This window comes from Pseudophryne corroboree, chromosome 6, assembly GCF_028390025.1.
Source record: "Pseudophryne corroboree isolate aPseCor3 chromosome 6, aPseCor3.hap2, whole genome shotgun sequence".
Lineage (NCBI taxonomy): Eukaryota > Metazoa > Chordata > Amphibia > Anura > Myobatrachidae > Pseudophryne > Pseudophryne corroboree.
In genome coordinates this window covers 146,905,177-146,933,163 of record NC_086449.1, presented here as the reverse complement: position 1 = coordinate 146,933,163, position 27,987 = coordinate 146,905,177, and the positions used below count along the sequence as shown (strand labels likewise).

At 48.6% G+C, this 27,987-nt stretch overlaps 1 protein-coding gene across 9 annotated transcripts in view; it reads right to left on the bottom strand.

Moving 5' to 3' along the window:
* Window positions 1-27,987, bottom strand: part of FAM178B (family with sequence similarity 178 member B) — a 1,338,131-nt gene that overhangs the window by 878,358 nt on the left and 431,786 nt on the right. For all 9 annotated transcript variants that reach the window (XM_063931992.1, XM_063931993.1, XM_063931991.1 and 6 more), the window contains exon 5: window positions 4,063-4,118. In XM_063931992.1, the coding sequence (XP_063788062.1) occupies window positions 4,063-4,118 (56 nt within the window). The remainder of the gene's footprint in view (window positions 1-4,062; window positions 4,119-27,987) is intronic.

Genomic DNA, 27,987 nt, shown 5'->3' with positions numbered 1-27,987 from the left:
TGACCGGAGTGTGAGGTGTACATGAGGAGCAATGGCGCACAGCTGCAGTGCTGTGCGCTACCTTGGTGAAGACCGAAGTCTTCTGCCGCCGATTTTCCGGACCTCTTCATGCTTCTGGCTCTGTAAGGGGGACGGCGGCGCGGCTCCGGGAACGAACACCAAGGTCGGGTCCTGCGGTCGATCCCTCTGGAGCTAATGGTGTCCAGTAGCCTAAGAAGCCCAAACTACCACCCGTTAGGTAGGTTCGCTTCTTCTCCCCTTAGTCCCTCGCTGCAGTGAGTCTGTTGCCAGCAGATCTCACTGTAAAATAAAAAATCTAAAATATACTTTCTTTCTAGGAGCTCAGGAGAGCCCCTAGTGTGCATCCAGCTCAGCCGGGCACAAGATTCTAACTGAAGTCTGGAGGAGGGTCATAGTGGGAGGAGCCAGTGCACACCAGTTAGACCTAAAGCTTTCTTTATAGTTGTGCCCAGTCTCCTGCGGAGCCGCTATTCCCCATGGTCCTTACGGAGTCCCAGCATCCACTTAGGACGTCAGAGAAATACCTATGATACAAAGTAATCAGGTCTACACTTACTTTATATTTTCCAAGTATTAAATATTTTTCCCACTAAAATAATGATGATGATGATGATGATGATGATGATGATGACAACAACAGCAACAACAACTGCAGAGAGTATATAAACTAGTATTGAGGAAATGCTAAATGAGGGCAATTTAAAAACACAATATACTTAATAAGGTGCATCACTGTTAACGCCTTTGCTAATGATGTGCAATGAACGTGGCCACCTTTGGGTTGCATACTCAGACTGTTTCTAGGGCCGGGCGAGCCGCTGCCAGTGACTCTGCAGCAGTATTCTATGTCGATAGCTGACCAATAGAATTCAGATTAAAATGTCCAATCCAAAATGGGAAATTATCGGGGGGTTGCGGGGGGAAAATGCAGACCCCTGGGAATAGCGGACCAATGGGGTAATTTAGACCTGATCGCTAGGCAGCGATTTTTGCTGCCCTGCGATCTTATAGTCACCGCCTACAGGGGGAGTGTACTTTCGCTGTGCAAGTGTGCGATCGCATGTGTAGCAGAGCTGCACAAACTGATTTTGTGCAGTCTCGGCTTAGCCCAGGATTTACTCAGCCGCTGCGATTGCTTCTTGTTGATCGGAACCGGATTTGACATCAGACACCCTTCCTTCACACCTGCGTTTGTCCGGATACTCCCTGAAAACGGTCAGTTGACACCCACAAATACCGTCTACCTGTCAATTTCCTTTGCGAACGCCCGTGCGAATGGATCCTTCTCACAATCCCGTCGCTGACCGGCGATCCCCGTTGCTGCGGTCCGTCGCGCTTGTGCATTGCGGTGCATACGCATGCGCAGTTCAGATATGATCACAAGCTGTGCGAAAACGCACAGCAGCGATCAGGTCTGAATTACCCGTGATGTTGCCTCACAAGTTGTAGAGTAGTATCCCTGTCTTGGAAATAGAAAAGCTTGGCAAGAGTGGAAGGTTGAGGTGGCAGTGAGGAGAGATGATGGGCCTATACATTGCCAATCGAAATCAAAAGGCTTCCCTGCCACTCATGCATCATCCACTTGGCAAGGAAAGTCTCCAGGATTAGCCCTCTGCCAGTTCAGAAAATTTAACATATCTCAAATTATTGCATTTTGACATTTTATTGCTACTTTAGATTTATATTTTAATTTTACTTTATATTAAGCAAAATATTTGGTTATGAGCACTGGGTTAAATGACCAGTTTCTGAAGTAAACTAGGCTCATATGCTACTGGGCTGATCTGCAAAAATGTTGAGATGGACATAATTATGCTACAGTATTTTACATGCAGCTTTTGGGGGACATAACGTAATCCACATTTGCAATGCCACCTGGAGTGCAGACAGGCAGAGAAGAATGACACCTACAGTATGGAGAATGAGCAACGGAGTCTAGCTGCAAAATTGGACCCAAGAAGGAGAGTGGTAGACCACAGACAGGTATTGCATCAGTCTAACAAGTATATGACTAGAACATGCAAAAGAATTGTAGCTATATTAGAAGTGGGACTGTGATTGATATGAGATATGATTATAAGCAATATGCAACAGCCAAGAGCAGGAATGTAAGGAGTGGTGAGAGGGTATAATCAAACATTAAACAACGACCTTGGGGATCTGGAGAAATTGGGATGGTATCAACAGCTATTGTGATGCAAGACAATGGAACAGATGAGAAAAGGAATAAAATGACAAGTTGTATCTATGTGGAGTTATAGGCAGCTAGAGCATATAAAAGAGGCAGCTGCATAGGCAATCAGGAACAAAAGAGATAATAAATCAGGAACTGAGAGATAGATCTGAGAGTCATCTGCATATAGAAGATGATACTGAAACACAAATGACAGAATAAGTAGCAAAACATGGCAATGAATCTCCTATGGTATCATCATCTTATTTCATATTTCCTTTGTTTTTACTTCTTTTTTCTCTAGTAATCCAGTGGTCCAAAGCAACAAAAAAAAAGAAAGCTACAGTAACACACTACATGCTTTTGTGATAAGAAAGACACCTGTTAGCAAGTTATCAAGCGACTTTGCTCTGATTGGCTGGAGAATGGGAAAGATGTTCTGCTACTTCTGCAAAGACCTCATGTGAGTATGACTGAACTTCACGTATGCCTCATGTGGAGTGTATGCACAAGTGGCCAATCAAAGGCGCTTTCTCACATTCTAGACCAGAGGTTCTCAAACTCGGTCCTCGTGGGCCCACACAGTGCATGTTTTGCAGGTAACCCAGCAGGTGCACAGATGTATTAATTACTCACTGACACATTTTAAAAGGTTCACAGGTGGAGCTAATTATTTCACTTGCGATTCTGTGAGGAGACCTGCAAAACATGCACTGTGTGGGCCCACGAGGACCAAGTTTGAGAACCTCTGTTCTAGACAGTCAATGTAAAGCCATTCCAGCAGTTGAATATTTTTTTTATTCTGCCTTGCCATCTGACTGGACTGTCTGATAGAAGCTTTATTTATCAGCCTGGCTCACCCAGTACCCTTTGGAAGCTCAGAATCCATAAGGCAAATAGTTGGACATGAGCACAAACAAGCTTTGTTGTATACAGCACATTCAGAGGTAGATTCTAAGTTGAATGCAAGTCCTTTTACAGCTGGATCTTACATGTACTGTATATACATGTCTCAATGTTGCATTTAAATCTAAATGAGACTCAAAGTATAGAACTCTTCTACGACAAATGATTGTAGATGAACAGAGATAAAGGACCTGACCTTATAAACAAAAAAAAGATGGGAGCTACACGTGACTCACAGAGGTTCCATTTTGTTGGCGGTCCATCACTTACTATAGCAGTGCTGGGTGATTGGTGTGCCACCTGTCACTGCTACATGATGGGAGGAAGCAGGACGTCGTTTTCCCACTTTGGTCTAGTCTATTATAAAATAATAATTATATTAGTTTATGGTGTACCTCGTATATGGGCTCTAACCAGATCTACGTTATGGTATTGGGAACCCTTACATATGAGCCTCACTCGGGGTTTCCCTGTGCAAAATATTGCCTTGCAATGTTGAGGTTTCTTGGAATGAATGTCTTCTTGTATTACTCAATTAAGCTAAGTATATGTTTGATTATTATATCTAATAAATCCTGTTATTTATAGATGTTGCTACCTTTTATTATAGCATACTGTGTTCTGTATTATTTGTTACAGTCTTAAACCTTTGAGTAAGAATTAATCTCCATCCTGTGATTGGTATAAGTGCGCGAATTCAATCTGTAAAACCCAGAAACAGGGCGCACGTATGGAGTCATAATAGTTTGTGCCTTTGATACATTAGCACCTAAATTCTAAAGTACAGTAAGAACCAGCAGAGAAGGCTGGAAAAAGAATAATTAGTGCCCGGTACGCTAATACAAACACTGTATAAGATAATTGCCTCAGTGCACATCAGGAGATAGCAGGGTAGCATCATAATAAGACGGGTGTGCAAAGACAATTGTAGGGACATAGAACATGAAGTTCTCTTTTCTCACCTAAGATTATCTCCTTGGTTCAGGCAATCAACGTTGTCTACAGCAAAACGGTGTCTCTGAAAGAAAAATACAAAATCCCTAAAAACAAAGTAAATGCATCACATAAATTATTGATTATTTTAAAAGCAATGTTAAGGTCCATAAACACTTGCGAAGAAAATGAGCGACGTCACTCATTTTCCCTCTTCCTAACCGGCATCGCTCATGTTATCGGCCAGTGTGTATGATGTCACTGTTGGCAGTGCATGCAGCTCTATCTGGACTGTCATACAGGAGCTGCATGCACGGCCGGCGGCTGCGTGACGTCACTGAGCCATATGAGCGGTCATATCGCTCAGTGTGCATGGGCGGCCGACGACCACCCACCTGGGAGGGGGACCACTAGACGACGTTGCTCGTGGAGCGATTTCGTCTAGTGTGTATGGACCAGAAGCCATCTCTGTAATAACGACAGAAAACAAAACAGAAAAGTGATCACTCATGTTCAATCTAAAGCAGCACCTTGACTGTCAATACCAAAATGCAATAGCGGACTAACGTGACTGTTGTGATTTTGCATTAAAAAAAATAATCAATTTAAATAAATCGCCTACCCAACTGAAGCTTCTCTAAAAATCATGTACCCGAAAAATAAGATTTTACTTACCGGTAAATCTATTTCTCGTAGTCCGTAGTGGATGCTGGGGACTCCGTAAGGACCATGGGGAATAGACGGGCTCCGCAGGAGACATGGGCACTTTAAGAAAGAATTTAGATTCTGGTGTGCTCTGGCTCCTCCCTCTATGTCCCTCCTCCAGACCTCAGTTAGAGAAACTGTGCCCGGAAGAGCTGACAGTACAAGGAAAGGATTTTGGGAATCCAGGGTAAGACTCATACCAGCCACACCAATCACACCGTATAACTTGTGATAACTTTACCCAGTTAACAGTATGAACAATCACAGAGCATCAGATAAACTCTGATGCAACTATAACATAACCCTTATTTAAGCAATCACTATATACAAGCATTGCAGAAGAAGTCCGCACTTGGGACGGGCGCCCAGCATCCACTAAGGACTACGAGAAATAGATTTACCGGTAAGTAAAAATAAGAATTTACTTACCGATAATTCTATTTCTCGTAGTCCGTAGTGGATGCTGGGGACTCCGTAAGGACCATGGGGATAGCGGCTCCGCAGGAGACTGGGCACAAAAGTAAAGCTTTAGAACTACCTGGTGTGCACTGGCTCCTCCCCCCATGACCCTCCTCCAAGCCTCAGTAAGGATACTGTGCCCGGACGAGCGTACACAATAAGGAAGGATTTTGAATCCCGGGTAAGACTCATACCAGCCACACCAATCACACCATATAACTTGTGATCTAAACCCAGTTAACAGCATGATAACAGAGGAGCCTCTAGAAAAGATAGCTCACTACAGCAATAACCCGATTTTTTTGGTAACAATAACTATGTACCAGTATTGCAGACAATCCGCACTTGGGATGGGCGCCCAGCATCCACTACGGACTACGAGAAATAGAATTATCGGTAAGTAAATTCTTATTTTCTCTAACGTCCTAAGTGGATGCTGGGGACTCCGTAAGGACCATGGGGATTATACCAAAGCTCCCAAACGGGCGGGAGAGTGCGGATGACTCTGCAGCACCAAATGAGAGAACTCCCGGTCCTCCTCAGCCAGGGTATCAAATTTGTAGAATTTTACAAACGTATTTGCTCCTGACCAAGTAGCTGCTCGGCAAAGTTGTAAAGCCGAGACCCCTCGGGCAGCCGCCCAAGATGAGCCCACCTTCCTTGTGGAATGGGCTTTTACATATTTTGGCTGTGGCAGGCCTGCCACAGAATGTGCAAGCTGAATTGTACTACAAATCCAACGAGCAATAGTCTGCTTAGAAGCAGGAGCACCCAGCTTGTTGGGTGCATACAGAATAAAACAACGAGTCAGATTTTCTGACTCCAGCCGTCCTGGAAACCAATATTTCCAGGGCTCTGACAACGTCTAGCAACTTGGAGTCCTCCAAGTCCCTAGTAGCCGCAGGCACCACAATAGGTTGATTCAGGTGAAACGCTGAAAACCACCTTAGGGAGAAACTGAGGACAAGTCCTCAATTCCGCCCTGTCCGAATGGAAAATCAGATGAGGGCTTTTACAGGATAAAGCCGCCAATTCTGACACGCACCTGGCCCAGGCCAGGGCCAACAGCATGACCACTTTCCATGTGAGATATTTTAACTCCACATATTTAAGTGGTTCAAACCAATGTGACTTTTGGAACCCAAAAACTACATTTAGATCCCAAGGTGCCACTGGAGGCACAAAAGGAGGCTGTATATACAGTACCCCTTTCACAAACGTCTGAACTTCAGGGACTGAAGCTAGTTCTTTTTGGAAGAATATTGACAGGGCCGAAATTTGAACCTTAATGGACCCCCATTTCAGGCCCATAGACACTCCTGTTTGCAGGAAATGTAGGAATCGACCTAGTTGAAAATTCCTCCGTCGGGGCCTTACTGGCCTCGCACCACGCAACATATTTTCGCCAAATGCGGTGATAATGTTTTGCGGTTATATCTTTCCTGGCTTTGATCAGGATAGGGATGACTTCATCCGGAATGCCTTTTTCCTTCAGGATCCGGCGTTCAACCGCCCTGCCGTTAAACGCAGCCGCGGTAAGTCTTGGAACAGACAGGGTCCTTGCTGGAGCAGGTCCCTTCTTAGAGGTAGAGGCCACGGATCCTCCGTGAGCATCTCTTGAAGTTCCGGTTACCAAGTCCTTCTTGGCCAATCCGGAGCCACGAATATAGTGCTTACTCCTCTCCATCTTATAATTCTCAGTACCTTGGTTATGAGAGGCAGAGGAGGGAACACATACACTGACTGGTACACCCACTGTGTTACCAGAGCGTCTACAGCTATTGCCTGAGGGTCCCTTGACCTGGCGCAATACTTGTCGAGTTTTATAAACATGTGGAAGACTTCTGGGTGAAGTCCCCACTCTCCCGGGTGGAGGTCGTGTCTGCTGAGGAAGTCTGCTTCCCAGTTGTCCACTCCCGGAATGAATACTGCGGACAGTGCTATCACATGATTTTCCGCCCAGCGAAGAATCCTTGCAGCTTCTGCCATTGCCCTTCTGCTTCTTGTGTCACCCTGTCTGTTTACGTGGGTGACTGCCGTGATGTTGTCCGAATGGATCAACTCCGGGTGACCTTGAAGCAGAGGTCTTGCTGAGCTTAGAGCATTGTAAATGGCCCTTAGCTTCAGGATATTTATGTGAAGTAATGTCTCCAGGCTTGACCATAAGCTCTGGAAATTCCTTCCCTGTGTGACTGCTCCCCAGCCTCGCAGGCTGGCATCCGTGGTCACCAGGACCCAGTCCTGAATGTGCGGCCCTCTAGAAGATGAGCACTCTGCAACCACCACAGGAGAGACACCCTTGTGCTTGGTGACAGGGTTATCCGCTGATGCATCTGAAGATGCGACCCGGACCATTTGTCCAGCAGGTCCCACTGGAAAGTTCTTGCGTGGAATCTGCCGCATGGGATTGCTTCATAGGAAGCCACCATTTTTTCCAGAACCATCTCATTGATGTACTGAGACTTGGCTCGGTTATAGGAGGTTCCCGACTAGCTCGGATAACTCCCTGACTTTCTCCTCCGGGAGAAACACCTTTTTCTGAACTGTGTCCAGGATCATCCCTAAGAACAGAAGACGAGTCGTCGGAATCAGCTGCGATTTTGGAATATTGAGAATCCAATCGTGCTGCCGCAACACTACCTGAGATAGTGCTACACCGACCTCCAACTGTTCCCTGGATCTTACCCTTATCAGGGAATCGTCCAAGTAAGGGATAACTAAAATTCCCTTCCTTCGAAGGAGTATCATCATTTCGGCCATTACCTTGGTAAAGACCCGGGGTGCCGTGGACCATCCATACGGCAGCGTCTGAAACTGATAGTGACAGTTCTGTACCATAAACCTGAGGTACCCTTGGTGAGAAGGGTAAATTGGGACATGAAGGTAAGCATCCTTAATGTACCGAGACATCATGTAGTCCTCTTCTTCCAGGTTCGCAATCACTGCTCTGAGTGACTCAATCTTGAATTTAAACCTCTGTATGTAAGTGTTCAAAGATTTTAGATTTAGAATCGGTCTCACCGAGCCGTCCGGCTTCGGTACCACAACAGTGTGGAATAATACCCCTTTCCCTGTTGCAGGAGGGGTACCTTGATTATCACCTGCTGGGAATACAGCTTGTGAATGGCTTCCAAAACTGTCTCCCTGTCAGAAGGAGACATCGGTAAAGCCGACTTTAGGAAACGGCGAGGGGGAGACGTCTCGAATTCCAATTTGTACCCCTGAGATATCACCTGAAGGATCCAGGGGTCTACTTGCGAGTGAGCCCACTGCGCGCTGAAATTCATTGAGACGGGCCCCCACCGTGCCTGATTCTGCTTGTAAAGCCCCAGCGTCATACTGAGGGCTTGGCAGAGGCGGGAGAGGGTTTCTGTTCCTGGGAACTGGCTGATTTCTGTAGCCTTTTTCCTCTCCCTCTGTCACGGGGCAGAAATGAGGAACCTTTTGCCCGCTTGCCCACGAAAAGACTGCGCCTGATAATACGGTGTCTTCTCATGTTGAGAGGCGACCTGGGGTACAAACGTGGATTTCCCAGCTGTTGCCGTGGCCACCAGGTCTGAAAGACCGACCCCAAATAACTCATCCCCTTAATAAGGCAATACTTCCAAATGCCGTTTGGAATCCGCATCACCTGACCACTGTCGTGTCCATAACCCTCTACTGGTAGAAATGGACAACGCACTTAGACTTGATGCCAGTCGGCAAATATTCCGCTGTGCATCACGCATATATAGAAATGCATCTTTTAAATGCTCTATAGGCAATAATATACTGTCCCTATCTAGGGTATCAATATTTTCAGTCAGGGAATCCGACCACGCCAACCCAGCACTGCACATCCAGGCTGAGGCGATTGCTGGTCGCAGTATAACACCAGTATGTGTGTAAATACCTTTTAGGATACCCTCCTGCTTTCTATCAGCAAGATCCTTAAGGGCGGCCATCTCAGGAGAGGGTAGAGCCCTTGTTCTTACAAGCGTGTGAGCGCTTTATCCACCCTAGGGGGTGTTTCCCAACGCACCCTAACCTCTGGCGGGAAAGGATATAATGCCAATAACATTTTAGAAATTATCAGTTGTTATCGGGGGAAAACCACGCATCATCACACACCTCATTTAATTTCTCAGATTCAGGAAAACTACAGGTAGTTTTTCCTCACCGAACATAATACCCCTTTTTGGTGGTACTCGTATTATCAGAAATGTGTAAAACATTTTTCATTGCCTCAATCATGTAACGTGTGGCCCTACTGGAAGTCACATTTGTCTCTTCACCGTCGACACTGGAGTCAGTATCCGTGTCGGCGTCTATATCTGCCATCTGAGGTAACGGGCGCTTTAGAGCCCCTGACGGCCTATGAGACGTCTGGACAGGCACAAGCTGAGTAGCCGGCTGTCTCATGTCAACCACTGTCTTTTATACAGAGCTGACACTGTTACGTAATTCCTTCCAACAGTTCATCCACTCAGGTGTCGACCCCCTAGGGGGTGACATCACTATTACAGGCAATCTGCTCCGTCTCCACATCATTTTTCTCCTCATACATGTCGACACAAACGTACCGACATACAGCACACACACAGGGAATGCTCTGATAGAGGACAGCACCCCACTAGCCCTTTGGGGAGACAGAGGGAGAGTTTGCCAGCACACACCAGAGCGCTATATATATACAGGGATAACCTTATATAAGTGTTTTTTCCCCTTATAGCTGCTGTATCTTTAATACTGCGCGTAATTAGTGCCCCCCCTTCTCTTTTTTAACCCTTTCTGTAGTGTAGTGACTGCAGGGGAGAGCCAGGGAGCTTCCCTCCAACGGAGCTGTGAGGGAAAATGGCGCCAGTGTGCTGAGGAGATAGGCTCCGCCCCCTTATCGGCGGCCTTATCTCCCGTTTTTCTATGTATTCTGGCAGGGGTTAAATTCATCCATATAGCCCAGGAGCTATATGTGATGCATTTTTTGCCATCCAAGGTGTTTTTATTGCGTCTCAGGGCGCCCCCCCCCAGCGCCCTGCACCCTCAGTGACCGGAGTGTGAAGTGTGCTGAGAGCAATGGCGCACAGCTGCAGTGCTGTGCGCTACCTTGTTGAAGACAGGACGTCTTCTGCCGCCGATTTTCCGGACCTCTTCTGTCTTCTGGCTCTGTAAGGGGGCCGGCGGCGCGGCTCTGGGACCCATCCATGGCTGGGCCTGTGATCGTCCCTCTGGAGCTAATGTCCAGTAGCCTAAGAAGCCCAATCCACTCTGCACGCAGGTGAGTTCGCGTCTTCTCCCCTTAGTCCCTCGATGCAGTGAGCCTGTTGCCAGCAGGTCTCACTGAAAATAAAAAACCTAAAACTAAACTTTTCACTAAGCAGCTCAGGAGAGCCACCTAGTGTGCACCCTTCTCGTTCGGGCACAAAAATCTAACTGAGGCTTGGAGGAGGGTCATGGGGGGGAGGAGCCAGTGCACACCAGGTAGTTCTAAAGCTTATTTTTTCTAAATCTTATTTTCTCTAACGTCCTAATGGATGCTGGGGACTCCGTAAGGACCATGGGGATTATACCAATGCTCCCAAACGGGCGGGAGAGTGCGGATGACTCTGCAGCACCGAATGAGCAAACACAAGGTCCTCCTCAGCCAGGGTATCAAACTTGTAGAACTTTGCAAAGGTGTTTGAACCTGACCAAGTAGCCGCTCGGCAAAGCTGTAATGCCGAGACCCCTCGGGCAGCCGCCCAAGAAGAGCCCACCTTCCTTGTGGAATGGGCCTTAACTGATTTAGGCAGCGGCAACCCAGCCGCAGAATGAGCCTGCTCAATCGTGCTACAGATCCAGCGAGCAATAGTTTGCTTTGAAGCCCCAAGCTTGTTGGAAGCATACAGGATAAACAAAGATTCTGTTTTCCTGACCTTAGCCGTTCTGGCTACATAAACCTTCAAAGCCCCGACCACATCCAGTGACTCGGAATCCTCCAAGTCAGTAGTAGCCACAGGCACCACAATAGGTTGGTTTATATGAAAGGATGAAACCACTTTCGGCAGAAATTGTGGGCGGGTCCGCAATTCTGCTCTATCCGCATGGAAAACCAGATAAGGGCTTTTATGTGACAAAGCCGCCAATTCTGACACACGCCTAGCCGAAGCCAAGGCTAATAGCATGACCACCTTCCACGTGAGATATTTTACTTCCACTGTTTTGAGTGGTTCAAACCAGTGTGATTTCAGGAAACTCAACACCACGGTAAGATCCCAAGGTGCCACTGGAGGCACAAAAGGGGGCTGAATATGCAGCCCTCCATTTACAAACGTCTGAACTTCAGGCAGAGAAGCCAGTTCTTTTTGAAAGAAAATGGATAAGGCCGAAATCTGAACCGTAATGGAACCCAATTTAAGGCCCAAAGTCACTCCCGACTGTAGGAAGTGAAGGAAACGGCCCAGCTGGAATTCCTCCGTAGGGGCATTCCTGGCCTCACACCAAGCCACATATTTTCGCCATATACGGTGATAATGTTGAGCCGTCACATCCTTCCTAGCCTCTATCAGCGTAGGAATGACCTCATCCGGAATGCCTTTTTCTGCTAGGATCCGGCGTTCAACCGCCATGCCGTCAAACGCAGCCGCGGTAAGTCTTGGAACAGACAGGGCCCCTGTTGCACAAGTCCTGTCTTAGAGGCAGAGGCCACGGGTCCTCTGTGAGCATTTCTTGCAGATCTGGATACCAAGTCCTTCTTGGCCAATCCGAAACAATGAGTATTGTTCTCACTCCTCTTTTTCTTATGATTCTCAGCACCTTGGGTATGAGAGGAAGAGGAGGAAATACATAGACCGACTGGAACACCCACGGTGCCACCAGTGCGTCCACAGCTATCGCCTGAGGGTCTCTTGACAGCTTTTTGTTGAGGCGGGATGCCATCATGTCCACCTGTGGCAGTTCCCACCGACTTGCAATCTGCGTGAAGACTTCTTGATGAAGTCCCCACTCTCCCGGGTGGAGGTCGTGCCTGCTGAGGAAGTCTGCTTCTCAGTTGTCCACTCCCGGAATGAACACTGCTGACAGTGCGCTTACGTAATTCTCCGCCCAGCGAAGAATTCTGGTGGCTTCTACCATCGCCACCCTGCTCCTTGTGCCGCCTTGGCGGTTTACATGAGCCACTGCGGTGATGTTGTCTGACTGAATCAGAACCGGTTGGTCGCGAAGCAGGGACTCCGCTTGACGTAGGGCGTTGTATATGGCCCTTAGTTCCAGGATGTTGATGTGAAGGCAAGTCTCCTGACTTGACCACAGCCCTTGGAAATTTCTTCCCTGTGTGACTGCCCCCCTCCCTCGGAGGCTTGCATCCGTGGTCACCAGGACCCAGTCCTGAATGCCGAATCTGCGACCTTCGAGAAGGTGAGCACTCTGCAGCCACCACAGGAGAGACACCCTGGCCCTGGGGGATAGGGTGATTAACCGATGCATCTGAAGATGTGATCCGGACCACTTGTCCAGTAAGTCCCATTGGAAGGTCCTCGCATGGAACCTGCCGAAGGGAATGGCCTTGTATGAAGTCACCATCCTTCCCAGGACTCGAGTGCAGTGATGCACTGACACCTGTTTTGGTTTAATAGATTCCTGACCAGTGTCATGAGCTCCTGAGCTCTCTCTATCGGGAGATAAACCCTTTTCTGGTCTGTGTCTAGGATCATGCCTAGGAGAGGCAGATGAGCTGTAGGAACCAACTGCGACTTTGGAATATATAGAATCCAGCCGTGTTGCCGTTACACTTCCAGAGAAAGTGATACGCTGTTCAGCAACTGCTCTCTTGATGTCGCTTTTATGAGGAGATTGTCCAAGTACGGGATAATAGTGACACCTTGCTTCCGCAGGAGCACCATCATTTCCGCCATTACCTTGGTGAATATTCTCGGGGCCGTGGAGAGACCCAACGGCAACGTCTGAAATTGGTAATGACAATCCCGTACCGCAATTCTGAGGTACGCCTGATGAGGTGGATAAATGGGGACATGAAGGTATGCATCCTTTATGTCCAGAGTCACCATAAAATCTCCCCCTTTCAGGCTTGCAATGACCGCTCTTAGCGATTCCATCTTGAACTTGAACCTTTTCAGGTATATGTTCAGGGATTTTAAATTCAATATGGGTCTGACCGAACCGTCCAGTTTCGGGACTACAACATGGTCGAGTAATAACCCCCTCCTTGTTGAAGGAGGGGAACCTTGACCACCACATGTTGAAGATACAATTTGTGAATTGCAGTTAACACTGTTTCCCTCTCGTGGGGGGAAGCCGGCAGGGCCGTCGGTGAGGGGGCATCTCCTCAAAGTCCAGCTTGTATCCCTGAGACACAATATCTATTGCCCAGGGATCTAACAGGGAGTGAACCCACTTGTGGCTGAACTTATGAAGGCATGCCCCCACCGTGCCTAGCTCCGTCTGTGGAGCCCCAGCGACATGCGGTGGATTTTGTAGAGGCCGGGGAGGACTTCTGTTCCTGGGAACTAGCTGTGTTGTGCAGCTTCTTTCCTCTGCACCTCGGACTTTCTTGTTTCTTTGTTCGAAAGGCTGCATTTGATAATGTCGTACTTTCCTAGGCTGTGCAGGAATATAAGGCAAAATATCAGAATTACCAGCTATAGCTGTGGAGGCCAGGTCTGAGAACCCTTCTCCACACAATCCTCAGCCTTCCATATGCCTCTTAAGTCGGCATCATCTGTCCATTGCATATTCTACAGGACACGTCAAGCAGAAATCGACATAGGGTTGACTCTAGAACCCAATAGACTAATGTCTCTTTGGGCATGTTTTATATATATATATATATATATATCTCTTAAGACAGCATCTTTAATATATATATCTCTATATATACATATATATATCTACATACTAGGGTCTCAATCTCTGCTGATAAGGTACCTGACCACGCTGCTACAGCGCTATAAACCCATGCCGACACAATCGCCGGTCTGAGTAGTGTACCAGAATGTGCACGCTATCTGCAGGATCCCTGAGGATAGCTGTTACGTCAGGGCTACCTTTTGGGCAAACGTGACACCCTAGGGGAAGATTCCCATCGTATCCTGGCCCTAGATTCCCTGAGAATTCTTTGTGGGAAACTGCAGTCTCTTGTCTGGAGATTCCCGCTCTTTTTCATCATGAGAGGAGGGAAATTTACCTCAGCTTTCTTCCCCTTAAACATGTGTACCCTCGTGTCAGGGACAGATGAGTCATCAGTGATATGCAAATCATCTTTTATTACAATAATCATATATTGAATACTTTTCTGCCATTTTGGCTGTAACTTTGCATTATCGTAGTCGACACTGGAGTCAGACTCCGTGTCGATATCAGTGTCTATTATTTTGGATAGTGATCATTGAGAGACTCTGAAGGTCTCTGCGACACAGGGACAGACATGGGTAGATTCCCTGTCTGTTCTCTAATCTTTTGTGCAATAAATTCACCTTAGCACTTAATTACACATATCCAAACAGGTGTCGGCGTTGTCGACGGAGACACCCTCTCACACACATATTTGCTCCATCTCCTCCTTAGGGGAGCCTTTTATCTCAGACATGTCGACACACACGTACCGACACACCACACACTCAGGGAATGCTCATCTGAAGACAATTCCCCCACAAGGCCCTTTGGAGAGACAGAGAGAGAGTATGCCAGCACACACCCCAGCACTATAAACCCAGGAATAACACAGTAACTTAGTGTTAACCCAGTAGCTGCTGTTTATATTGATTTTTGCGCCTAATTATGTGCCCCCCCCCCCTCTTTTTACCCTCTTCTACCGTGTAACTGCAGGGGAGAGGCTGGGGAGCTTCCTCTCAGCGGTGCTGTGGAGAAAAAACATGGCGCTGGTGAGTGCTGAGGAAGAAGCCCGCCCCCTCGACGGCGGGCTTCTGTCCCGCTTTCATGTACAATTTTTGGCGGGGGCTCATACATATATACAGTGCCCAACTGTATATATGCAAACTTTTGCCAAAGAGGTCTCTAATTGCTGCCCAGGGCGCCCCCCCTGCGCCCTGCACCCTTACAGTGACCGGAGTATGTGGGTGTAGTGTGGGAGCAATGGCGCACAGCTGCAGTGCTGTGCGCTATCTCAGTGAAGACTGGAGTCTTCTGCCGCCGATTTCGAAGTCTTCTTGCTTCTTTCACCCGGCTTCTGTCTTCCGGCTCTGCGAGGGCGACGGCGGCGCGGCTCCGGGATCGGACGACGAGGGTGAGATCCTGTGTACGATCCCTCTGGAGTTAGTGGTGTCCAGTAGCCTAAGAAGCAGGACCTATCTGCAGAGAGTAGGGCTGCTTCTCTCCCCTCAGTCCCACGATGCAGGGAGTCTGTTGCCAGCAGAGCTCCCTGAAAATAAAAAAACCTAACAAAATACTTTCTTATAGCAAGCTCAGGAGAGCTCACTAAACAGCACCCAGCTCGTCCGGGCACAGATTCAAACTGAGGTCTGGAGGAGGGACATAGAGGGAGGAGCCAGAGCACACCAGTATCCAAATTCTTTCTTAAAGTGCCCTGTCTCCTGCGGAGCCCGCCTATTCCCCATGGTCCTTACGGAGTCCCCAGCATCCACTAGGACGTTAGAGAAATAGGATTTACCGGTAGGTATTAAAATCCTATTTTCTCCTACGTCCTAGAGGATGCTGGGGACTTCAAAAGGACCATGGGGTTTATACCAAAGCTCCAGACCGGGCGGGAGAGTGCGGATGACTCTGCAGCACCGATTGAGCAAACATGAGTTCCTCATCAGCCAGGGTATCAAACTTGTAGAATTTTGCAAAAGTGTTTGAACCCGAACAAGTAGCTGCTCGACAAAGTTGTAACGCCGAGACACCCTCCTAGTGGAATGGGCCTTCACCGATTTTGGTAACGGCAATCCAGCCGTAGAATGAGCATGCAGAATCGTATTACAGATCCAGCGCGCAATAGTTTGCTTAGAAGCAGGAGCCCCAACCTTGTTGGAAGCATACAGGACAAACAGCGCCTCTGTTTTCCTAATACGAGCCGTTCTGGCTACATAAATTTTCAAAGCTCTGACCACATCAAGAGACTTTGACTCAGCCAAGGCTTCAGTAGCCACAGGCACCACAATAGGTTGGTTCATGTGAAACAAAGAAACCACCTTTGGGAGAAATTGTTGACGAGTCCTCAACTCCGCTCTATCTACATGGAAAACCAAGTAGGGGCTTTTGTTTGACCACTTTCCAAGTGAGACATTTCAACTCAACCTTTTGCAAAGGTTCAAACCAATGTGACGTAAGGAACTGTAACACCACGTTAAGGTCTCATGGTGCCACTGGGGGCACAAATGGAGGCTGGATGTGCAGCACGCCCTTCACGAAAGTCTGTAATTCTGGAAGAGAGGCCAATTCCTTTTGAAAGAAGATATATAAGGCTGATATCTGCACTTTAATGGAGCCTAACTTAAGGCCCGCATCCACACCAGCTTGCAAAAAATGGAGAAAACGACCCAGCTGAAATTCTTCCGTAGGCACCTTCTTGGATTCGCACCAAGACACATATTTTCTCCAAATACGGTGGTAATGCTTCGCCGTTACCTCCTTTCTAGCTTTCAGTAGAGTGGGGATGACCTCTCCGGGAATACCCTTTCAAGTTAGGATTTGGCGTTCAACCGCCATGCCGTCAAACGCAACCGCGGTAAGTCTTGGAACACGCACGGCCCCTGCTGTAATAGATCCTCTCATAGAGGAAGAGGCCAGGGATCTCCTATGAGTAATTCCTGAAGATCCGGATACCATGCCCTCCGTGGCCAATCTGGAACAACGAGTATCGCCTGAACCCTTGTTCTTCTTATGATCCTTATCACCTTTGGGATGAGAGGAAGTGGAGGGAACACATAGACCGACTGAAACACCCACGGTGTCGCTAGAGATTCCACAGCTACTGCCTGAGGGTCCCTCGACCTGGAACAATACGTCTGAAGCTTCTTGTTGAGGCGAGACTCCATCATGTCTATTTGAGGAATTCCCCAACGACCTGTCACTTCTGCAAAGACCTCTTGATGAAGACCCCACTCTCCTGGATTGAGATCGTGTCTGCTGAGGAAGTCTGCTTCCCAGTTGTCCACGCCTGGAATGAAGACCGCTGACAGAGCGCTTGCATGTTTTTCCGCCCAGCGAAGAATCTTTGTGACCTCCGCCATCGCCGCTCTGCTCCTTGTTCCGCCTTGTCGGTTTATGTGCGCCACCGCTGTTATGTTGTCCGACTGAATCAGGACGGGTAGGCCGCACAGCAAATGTTCCGCTTGTAGAAGGCCGTTGTAGATGGCCCTTAATTTCTTGCATGGAACCTGCCAAACGGAATGGCCTCGTAGGCCGCCACCATTTTCCCCAGTACTCGAGTGCATTGATGAATCGACACTCTTGCCGGTTTCAGAAGCTTCTTGACCATGTTCTGGATTTCCAAAGCTTTTTCCAATGGGAGAAAAATTCTCTGTAGTTCCGTGTCCAGAATCATGCCCAAAAACTACAGTCGTGTTGTCGGAATCAACTGCGATTTTGGCAAATTTAGGAGCCAGCCATGTTGTTGCAGAACTGTCAGTGAGAGCGCAACTTTTTTTGTGTTTTTTTTTGCAACTGCTCCTGTGATCTCGCCTTTATCAGGAGATCGTCCAAGTACGGGATAATTGTGACCCCTTGCTTGCGCACGAGTACCATCATTTCCGCCATTACCTTGGTGAAAATCCTCGGGGCCGTGGAAAGACCAAACGGCAACGTCTGAAATTGGTAGTGACAATCCTGAACAGCGAACCTCAGGTACGCCTGATGTGGAGGATATATGGGGACATGTAGGTAAGCATCCTTTATGTCGACTGACACCATAAAATCCCCTCCCCCCTCCAGACTGGAGATCACTGCTCGGAGAGATTCCATCTTGAATTTTAATCTTTTTAAATACAGATTGAGGGACTTTAAGTTCAGAATCGGTCTGACCGAGCCATCCGGTTTCGGGACCACGAACAGGGGTGAATAAAAACCTTTTCCCCGCTGTAACGGGGGTACCGCGACAATGACTTGCTGCCGACACACCTTTTGTATTGCCACACACACTACCTCTCTTTCTGGAAGAGAAGCTGGCAAGGCCAATTTGAAAAATCGGTGCAGAGGCACGTCTTGAAACTCCAGTTTGTATCCTTGGGTCACAATTTCCAGCACCCAAGGATCCAGGCCTGAGTGAACCCAGACCTGACTTTAGAGCCCCAGCGTCATGCGGTGGATTTGGCAGAAGCCGGGGAGGACATCTGCTCCTGAGAGCTTGCCACAGCCGGCGATCTTTTTCCTTACCTTTAGCAGCAAGGAAAGAGGACCCTCGTCCTTTCCTGAATTCATGAGACCGAAAGGACTGCATCTGGTATTGAGGGGTCTTCTTTGGCTGTGGAGGGACAAAAGGCAAAAAGGACGACTTACCCGTGGTAGCTGTAGAAACCAGGTCCGCGAGGCCTTCACCAAACAAAACTTCACCTAGGGCAGAGCCTCCATAGCCTTTTTAGAATCAGCATCACCATTCCATTGATGCGTCCATAATGCCCTCCTAGCCGAGATTGCCATGGCATTGGCCCTGGAAGCCAAGAGGCCAATATCTCTCGCAGCGTCCTTTAGATGGACTGCAGCGTCCCTGATGTGACCCAGCGTCAAAAGCACGCATTCCCTATCCAGGGTGTCTATATCAGATGACAAGTTATCTGCCCACTATTCAATAGCGCTACTCACCCATGCCGATGCCACAGCCGGCCTGAGCAGCGTACCCGTAGTGACATAAATAGACTTCAAGGTAGTTTCCTGCTTACGATCGGCAGGATCTTTAAGTGCTGCCGTGTCCGGGGACGGTAGCGCCACCACCTTCTTGGACAAACGCGCCAGGGCTTTGTCCACCGTAGGGGAGGATTCCCACCGTAACCTATCCACCACGGGAAATGGATACGCCATAGAAATCCTCCTGGGAATCAGTAGTCTCTTGTCAGGAGATTCCCAAGCTTTTTCAAAAAGAGCGTTCAGTTCATGAGAGGTAGGAAACGTTACCTCAGGTTTCATTCTCTTAAACATACAGACCCTTGTCTCAGGGACAGCGGGGTCTTCTGTGATATGTAACAATTCTTTTATTGCCACAATCATGTACTGAATACTCTTAGCCACCTTAGGATGCAACTTGGCATCATTATAGCCGACACTGGAGTCGGAATCCGTGTCGGTATCTGTGTCTGCTATCTGGGTAAATGAACGTTTCTGGAACCCTGAGGGGGTCTAAGATTGTGACAAAACATCTCCCATGGATTGTCTCCATGCTTGGTTCTGAGCCTCAGATTTGTCCAACCTCTTATGCAACAAAGCCACACTTGTATTTAAAACCTTCCACATCTCTACCCAATCAGCAGTCGGCGGTGCCGACGGAGTCACTCCCTCATTCTGCTCAGCCCCCACCACAGCCTCTTCCTGGGAAGAGCATTCAGCCTCAGACATGTCGACACACGCGTACCGACACCCACAAACACACTGGGCTATAGGGGACAGACCCACAGTAAGGCGAGACAGAGAGGGAGTTTGCCAGCCCACACCCAGCGCCTCACCGGTCTGAAAGAATTAAATAATGCCCCAGACCTATAAGCGCTTTTATATAATAGTTATCAACACCAAATTGCTGCGGCCCCCCCCCCTTGTTTTTGCACCCTGTTACTTGTGACAGCAGTGAAGGGCCAGGAGCAGCGTCTCTGCAGCAAGCTGTGGAGATAAAATGGCGCGGGTTAGAGCTGGAGGACAAAGCCCCGCCCCCTCAATGGCACGATTGTGTCCCGCTTTTCTTTATACTGGCGGGGGTCTGTATACAGTGCCTATGCACTGTATACCAACTTGCCAGTCTCAGTTAGAGGATTTATTGCTGCCCAGGGCGCCCCCCCTGCGCCCTGCACCCATGTAGTGCCTTGTGTGTGTGGGAGCAATGGCGCGCAGCGCGACCACTGCGCGGTACCTCAAGGAAGAACTGAAGTCTTCTGCCGCCTCTGAACCTGCAGAAAAGTCCACGCACTGAGGCAGGCGCCCACTATCCCTTATGTACTACGAGAAAAGGATTTACCGGTAGGTATTATAATCCTATTTTCTTTAGCATCCATAAGGGATATTGGGACGTCCCAAAGCTTCCAGAACAGTTGGGAACAAGCAGAGACTGCAGCAGCACCGCCTGCCCAACCTGGTTATCCTCTTTGGCCAGGGTATCAAACTTGCAGAACTTCACAAAGGTGTTCTTCCCCGACCAGGTAGCTGCTCGGCATAGTTGCAAGGCCGAGACTCCACGGGCAGCCATCCATGAAGAGCCCACTGATCTTGTAGAGTGGGCCTTCAGAGACTTAGGAACAGGTAAGGCTGCCAACACATAGGCCTGTTGGATTGTGAGCCTAATCCAATGAGCAATAGACTGCTTTGAAGCACGGAAACCCTTTTTCTGTGCATCATAGAGCACAAATAAAGAATCCATTTTTCTAACCCGAGCCGTGCACTTGACATAGATCCTCAAGGCAAGCCCAGCATCCAATGCCTCCAGAAGAGCACAAGCGTCAGAACCGGACGAAATCACAATAGGTTGATTCAGGTGCAACGCAGAGACAACCTTCGGCAGGAACTGCTGTCTAGTCCGGAACTCCGCTCTGTCCTCATAAAAGAGCAAGTACGGATTATTACATAAGGTCCCCAATTCTGAGGCACGCCTAGCAGAAGCTAGGGCCAGTAATATCACTGTCTTCCACGTGAGGTACTTGTCTTCTACCGTCATCAGAGGTTCAAACCAGGAGGACTGTAGGAATTCCAACACCACATTCATATCCAGGGTGCGCGTAGGTGGCACAAAAGGAGGTTGTATTTGGAGTACCCCTTGCAAGAAGGTCTGAACTTCTGGCAGTAGCATCAAGTTCTTCTGGAAGAAAATGTAGAGGGCTGAAATCTGGACCTTAATGGAACCCAGACGCAAGCCTTATCCACCCCAGCCTGCAGGAAACATAAGAAACATCCCAAGTAAAACTCTGCAGGTGGATATGTGCGTTCGTCGCACCAAGAGACATATCTTCTGGCCTGAATCATGGTAGCAATAACCTTTTTGGAAAGGCCTTTATGAGCTAGGATGTTCCGCTCAACCGCCATGCCGTGAAATGAAGGAACCGTAAATCCGGGTAGATGAACGGTACTTGTTGAAGATCGCTTCTTAGTGGTAGAGGCCAGGGGTCGTCGACGGACATGTCCAGAAGATTTGTGTACAACGCCCTCCGAGGCCAATCCGGGGCAGAATTGCCTAGACTTCTTGATTTCTGAGTCGCTTGAGCACCCTTGGGAGCAACGGAATTGGAGGAAACAGGTAGACAAGCCGGTAAGGCCAAGGCGACGTTAGTGCATCTACCACCCTCGCCTGAGGGTCCCTGGTCCGTGAGCAATACCAGAGTCTTGTTGAGACGAGAAGCCATCATGTCTATCATCGGTTGATGATCTGCTGGAACACCAGATGGTGGAGTCCCCACTCCCCTGCGGTGGAGATCGTGACGACTCAGGAAGTCCGCCTCCCTTTTGTCCAAACCCGGAATGAAGATTGTTGACATTGCTCTTGCATTTCTTTCCGCCCAGAGGAGTATCTTTGACACCTCTCGCATGCAGGCTCTGCTTTTTGTCCCTCCTTGTCGATTAATATTCGCCACTGCCGTGGCGTTGTCCGACTGCATCTGGATTGCATGATCCTTGAGCAGGGGAGAGGCTTGAAGCAAAGCATTGTAGATCGCCCGAAGTTCCAGAATGTTGATCGGAAGGAGGCTTTCATGGGCTGACCACCTGCCCTGGAACTGAGCCCCTTGGGTGACAGCTCCCCATACTCTCAGACTTGCATCCGTCATGAGGAGGTTCCAATCCTGAATCCCAAAACTCCAGCCATCCAGGAGATTGGAGGACTGTAGCCTCCACAGGAGGGAAATCCTGGCCTTAAGTGACAGCCGAATCAGCCGGTGCATCTGTAAATGTGAGCCGGACCACTTGCTCAGGAGATCCAACTGAAATGTTCTGGCATGGAACCTCCCATACTGAATCGCCTCGCATGAAGCAAACATCTTGCCTAACAATCTTATGCAAAGATGTACGGACACTCGAGTAGGTCGGAGCACCATGCAGACCATCTCCTGAAGTGTTTTCGCCTTGTCTTCTGGTAGAAAAACCTTCTTGGCCACAGCATACAGCAACATCCCCAGGAACAGGAGCCTCTGAGTTGGCTCCAGGTGGGACTTCTGTAAGTTGAGGATCAACCCATGGTCTGACAGAAGATGGATGGTGCGTTTGATATGGAGCAACAAAAGCTCCCTGGATCTTGCCTTTATCATAAGATCGTCCAGATAAGGGACCACATTGACCCCCTGGACTCGGCGTTGAAGCATCATCTCTGCCATCACCTTCGTGAATACCCTCAGAGCTGTAGACAGGCTGAAGGGCAGTGCGAAGTGATTGTCCAGCAGGGCAAACCATAGGTACGCCTGATGAGGCGGCCAAATTGGAATATGGAGATAGGTGTCCTTGATATCCATGGAGACCATAAATTCCTGTTCTTCCAGGCCCGCAATCACTGCTCGCAGGGATTCAATTTTGAACTTGAACACCCTCAAATAAGGATTCAAGGATTTCAGATTCAGAATGGGTCTGACCGAACCGTCCGGCTTCGGCACCACAAAAAGTTTTGAGTAAAACCCTTTGCTGCATTGCGGTAGTGGTACTGGAACAATGACGTGGGACTGGACCAACTTCGGATAGCCTGTTGCAACGTAACCTGCATATCCTCCAAAGCTGGTAAGCTTGATTTGAAAAATCATTGAGGGGGAGTACTGTCGAACTCCAGCCTGTAGCCCTGATAAACAAGATCTCTGACCCAGGCATCCTGGCAGGAAGCCTCCCAGACGCGGCTGAAGTGATGCAGTCGAGCTCCCACCTCGAGATCCCTTCGGGGTGGGGGGGCACTGTCATGCTGAGGCCTTAGTGGAAGCAGAACCGGTGGACTGTTCCTGAGAGCTGGTGCTGGACAGTTTTCTGGACTTACCTCTTGTGCCTCTAGCTGCATTGGAGGCACCTCTGACCTTAGATCGAAACCTGTGAGACCGAAAGGACTAAAGAGACAGACCCGGATAGGAGCGTCATGCCGGTGGGGTCCCAGAGGGGAGAAATATGGATTTCCCAGCCGTACCTTTGGAAATCCAGGTATCCAATTCGACCCCAAAAAGCCATTCCCTAGAAAAGGGGAGGGATTACATACGTTTGGATTCTGCGCCTGCAATCCACTGACGCAACCACAAGGCCCTGCATGCCGACACAGCCATGGCAGAAGTCCGAGCATTAATGTTCCCCATCTCCTTGAGAGAATCACAGAGGACACAGGTAGTGTCCTGAATGTGCTTCAGGAGGGTTACCACATCCCCCGAGAGGCCCCCCTGAATTTGAATGGCCCAAGAATGAATAGCATGGGTCATCCAGCAACCCGCGACGACCGGTCTTTGTGCTATACCGGCTGCCGTATATATAGATTTTCATGGTAAAGGAGCCCGGGGCAGGTAGCACCGGCTTTTTAGACAGGCGAGATACAGAGACATCCACCCCAGGAGGTTCCTCCCAATATTTCCTACCTTCAGGATTAAATGGAAAGTGCACAAAAACTTTTTAGATACTTTCTTGTCTGGATGTTTCCAGGCCTGTTTAAATAAGTCATCTAATTCTGTAGAATCAGGGAAAGTGACATTAGGCTTGTTCTGTACAAAGAAAAACGACTGCTGTGAAGCAGCGTCCTCTAGGGGGAGCTATAACACATCCCTTATAGCCAAAATGAGGGGTTCAATATCCTGAGCAGCATCGGGATACCCACTAACGGGATCCAGGTCATACCCATCATCCTGTATATCATCATCTGTATCGGATAGCAGAGCAGGTAAACCACGAATCTGAGGACCTGCATGAGAGAGGGTGGGGCTGAGCATCTGCCCTAGCAGCTAAATCTGCAACAGCTTGTTGCAGTGGCTGAGTTTTCTGCACATTAGCAGAGAGCTGGGATGACATATCAGACATCATAGTCTTTAGAGACCCTAACCAGTGGGGCTCTGGACCCTCTACCCCAGCACCTTCACTGATTTGTGAAGATTGACTACATTGTTAACAGGAAACAGAGTCTGTAGATAATGGAGAGAATCTAATGTGACATACACTACATAGTTTGTGTTTACCCATAATGTACAGTAAGCACACAACATACACATACACACAGACACTTATTTCAAGCCTGCTCCACTGTATGTGAGAGGAGACACAGAGTGAGAGGATCCAGCACACCCAGAGCTGCACAGTCCCAGTGAGGCTGTCAGTATCTTAAAACACAGTAAACACTAATAAATTCAGTCCTAAATAGGAGCCAGATAGTGTACACAAGCGGCTCTTCCCCTTTGCTACACCCTGTAGAAGAGATCGAGCGTGGCTGAGGAGTCAGGAAGTGCTGTGTGTGCTGTATATGGCTGCAGTAAGCAGAGGAAGGCGCCAAAATGCCTCAGGTCTCACTCTGATATAGCTCCGGCCCATCGAATGGCGCCGGAGCTACTTTACATATTATACTGGTCTAAAGTCTCCTTATATGCTTAAAACATCACACAAGTGTTAGTTAAGCCCAGTTGTGCCAGTTCTACACAGGGGAACTTAGCGGGACTCCCCCGGGAGGGTTAGGGGTGTGCGGCGTGCTGCAGTTGTGACAGCCAAGGTGCAGTGCCCCGCTGAACAACAACCCCTCAGGATGGTGGTCCTGCAGGGGGTAAGCGGTTCTGCACCTCGGAAGGCAGGTGACTGTCCTCCCCACAACTCCCACGGAGCAGGTGTGCTGTTGCCCAGACAGCATACCGAAAATAATAAAAGTTTTAAAAGAAATTGAAGAAAACTCTCTGCAGAGCTGTGCATCCTCTCCCGAGGGCACTTTTTTCTAAAATGCCTGTGGGAGGGGGCATAGAGGGGAGGAGCCAGCACACCCAGTTGAAGAAATTTAAAGTGCACTAGCTCCTTTGGACCCCGTCTATAACCATCGTGCTAGTTTCCCCCAATATCCCTTATGGATGCTAGAGAAATATAATTGTGGCCCGCCTCCTCCACCCCAAACCAAATTGATAATATGTCACACAGCATTGGACGACAGGGAGAGGCAAAGAGTTACAGAGTAAGGTAGGGGAGGCAGAGGGTGAAAATGGAATGCAAGGGGAGGCAGAGGGTGACAGTGAAAGTGAATGGCAAGGAGGGATAGTAGGTGATGGAGTACAAGCACAATGTCCTGCACCGTACCTTGGTGGGGTAGGACACAGCATCAAAACATGTGCCCCCGTCCCTTGTGCTTTCCTCAGTTTGGCACTCGGTCAGGCAGACTCTGACAGTGCCAGTTGCAACGGCTGTTAGCGGTCTTTAATTCAGACAAAGCAGTGAATCAGAAAAAATAAGAATTTACTTACCGATAATTCTATTTCTCGGAGTCCGTAGTGGATGCTGGGGTTCCTGAAAGGACCATGGGGAATAGCGGCTCCGCAGGAGACAGGGCACAAAAAAGTAAAGCTTTACTAGGTCAGGTGGTGTGCACTGGCTCCTCCCCCTATGACCCTCCTCCAGACTCCAGTTAGGTACTGTGCCCGGACGAGCATACACAATAAGGGAGGCATTTTGAATCCCGGGTAAGACTCATACCAGCCACACCAATCACACCGTACAACTTGTGATCTAAACCCAGTTAACAGTATGACAACAGAAAGGGCCTCTTAAAGATGGCTCCTTAACAATAACCCGAATTAGTTAACAATAACTATGTACAAGTATTGCAGATAATCCGCACTTGGGATGGGCGCCCAGCATCCACTACGGACTCCGAGAAATAGAATTATCGGTAAGTAAATTCTTATTTTCTCTATCGTCCTAAGTGGATGCTGGGGTTCCTGAAAGGACCATGGGGATTATACCAAAGCTCCCAAACGGGCGGGAGAGTGCGGATGACTCTGCAGCACCGAATGAGAGAACTCCAGGTCCTCCTTTGCCAGGGTATCAAATTTGTAAAATTTTACAAACGTGTTCTCCCCCGACCACGTAGCTGCTCGGCAGAGTTGTAATGCCGAGACCCCTCGGCAGCCGCCCAAGATGAGCCCACCTTCCTTGTGGAGTGGGCTTTTACAGTTTTAGGCTGTGGCAGGCCTGCCACAGAATGTGCAAGTTGAATTGTGTTACAAATCCAACGAGCAATCGACTGCTTAGAAGCAGGTGCGCCCAACTTGTTGGGTGCATACAATATAAACAGCGAGTCAGATTTTCTGACTCCAGCCGTCCTTGCAATGTATATTTTTAAGGCTCTGACAACGTCCAACAACTTGGAGTCCTCCAAGTCGCTAGTGGCCGCAGGCACCACAATAGGTTGGTTCAGATGAAATGCTGATACCACTTTAGGGAGAAAATGCGGACGAGTCCGCAGTTCTGCCCTATCCGAATGGAAGATTAGATAAGGACTTTTATAAGATAAAGCCGCCAATTCAGATACTCTCCTGGCAGAGGCCAGGGCTAGTAACATAGTCACTTTCAATGTGAGATATTTCAAATCCACCTTTTTCAATGGTTCAAACCAATGGGATTTGAGGAAATCTAAAACTACATTTATATCCCACGGTGCCACCGGAGGCACCACAGGAGGCTGTATATGCAGTACTCCCTTGACAAAAGTCTGGACCTCAGGGACAGAGGCCAATTCTTTTTGGAAGAATATTGACAGGGCCGAAATTTGAACCTTAATGGATCCCAATTTGAGACCCATAGATAATCCTGATTGCAGGAAATGTAGGAAACGACCCAGTTGGAATTCCTCCGTCGGAACCTTCCGATCCTCGCACCACGCTACATATTTTCGCCAAATGCGGTGATAATGTTTCACGGTGACTTCCTTCCGTGCCTTAATCAAGGTAGGAATGACTTCTTCTGGAATGCCTTTCCCTTTTAGGATCTGGCGTTCAACCGCCATGCCGTCAAACGCAGCCGCGGTAAGTCTTGAAAAAGACAGGGACCCTGCTGTAGCAGGTCCCTTCTCAGAGGTAGAGGCCACGGTTCGTCCGTGAGCATCTCTTGAAGTTCCGGATACCAAGTCCTTCTCGGCCAATCCGGAACCACTAGTATTGTTCTTACTCTTCTTTGCCGTATGATCTTCAATACCTTTGGTATGAGCGGCAGAGGAGGAAACACATACACTGACTGGTACACCCAAGGAGTTACCAGTGCGTCCACAGCTATTGCCTGTGGATCTCTTGACCTGGCGCAATATTTGTCCAGTTTCTTGTTGAGGCGAGACGCCATCATGTCTACAATTGGTCTTTCCCAACGGTCTATTAACATGTTGAAGACTTCTGGATGTAGACCCCACTCTCCCGGATGAAGATCGTGTCTGCTGAGGAAGTCTGCTTCCCAGTTGTCCACGCCCGGGATGAACACTGCTGACAGTGCTATCACGTGATTCTCCGCCCAGCGAAGAATCTTGGCAGCTTCTGCCATTGCACTCCTGCTTCTTGTGCCGCCCTGCCTGTTTACATGGGCGACCGCCGTGATGTTGTCCGACTGAATCAACACCGGCTTTCCTTGCAGGAGAAGTTCCGCCTGGCTTAGAGCATTGTAGATTGCTCTTAGTTCCAGAATGTTTATGTGAAGAGACTTTTCCAGACTCGTCCATACTCCCTGGAAGTTTCTTCCTTGTGTGACTGCTCCCCAGCCTCTCAGGCTGGCGT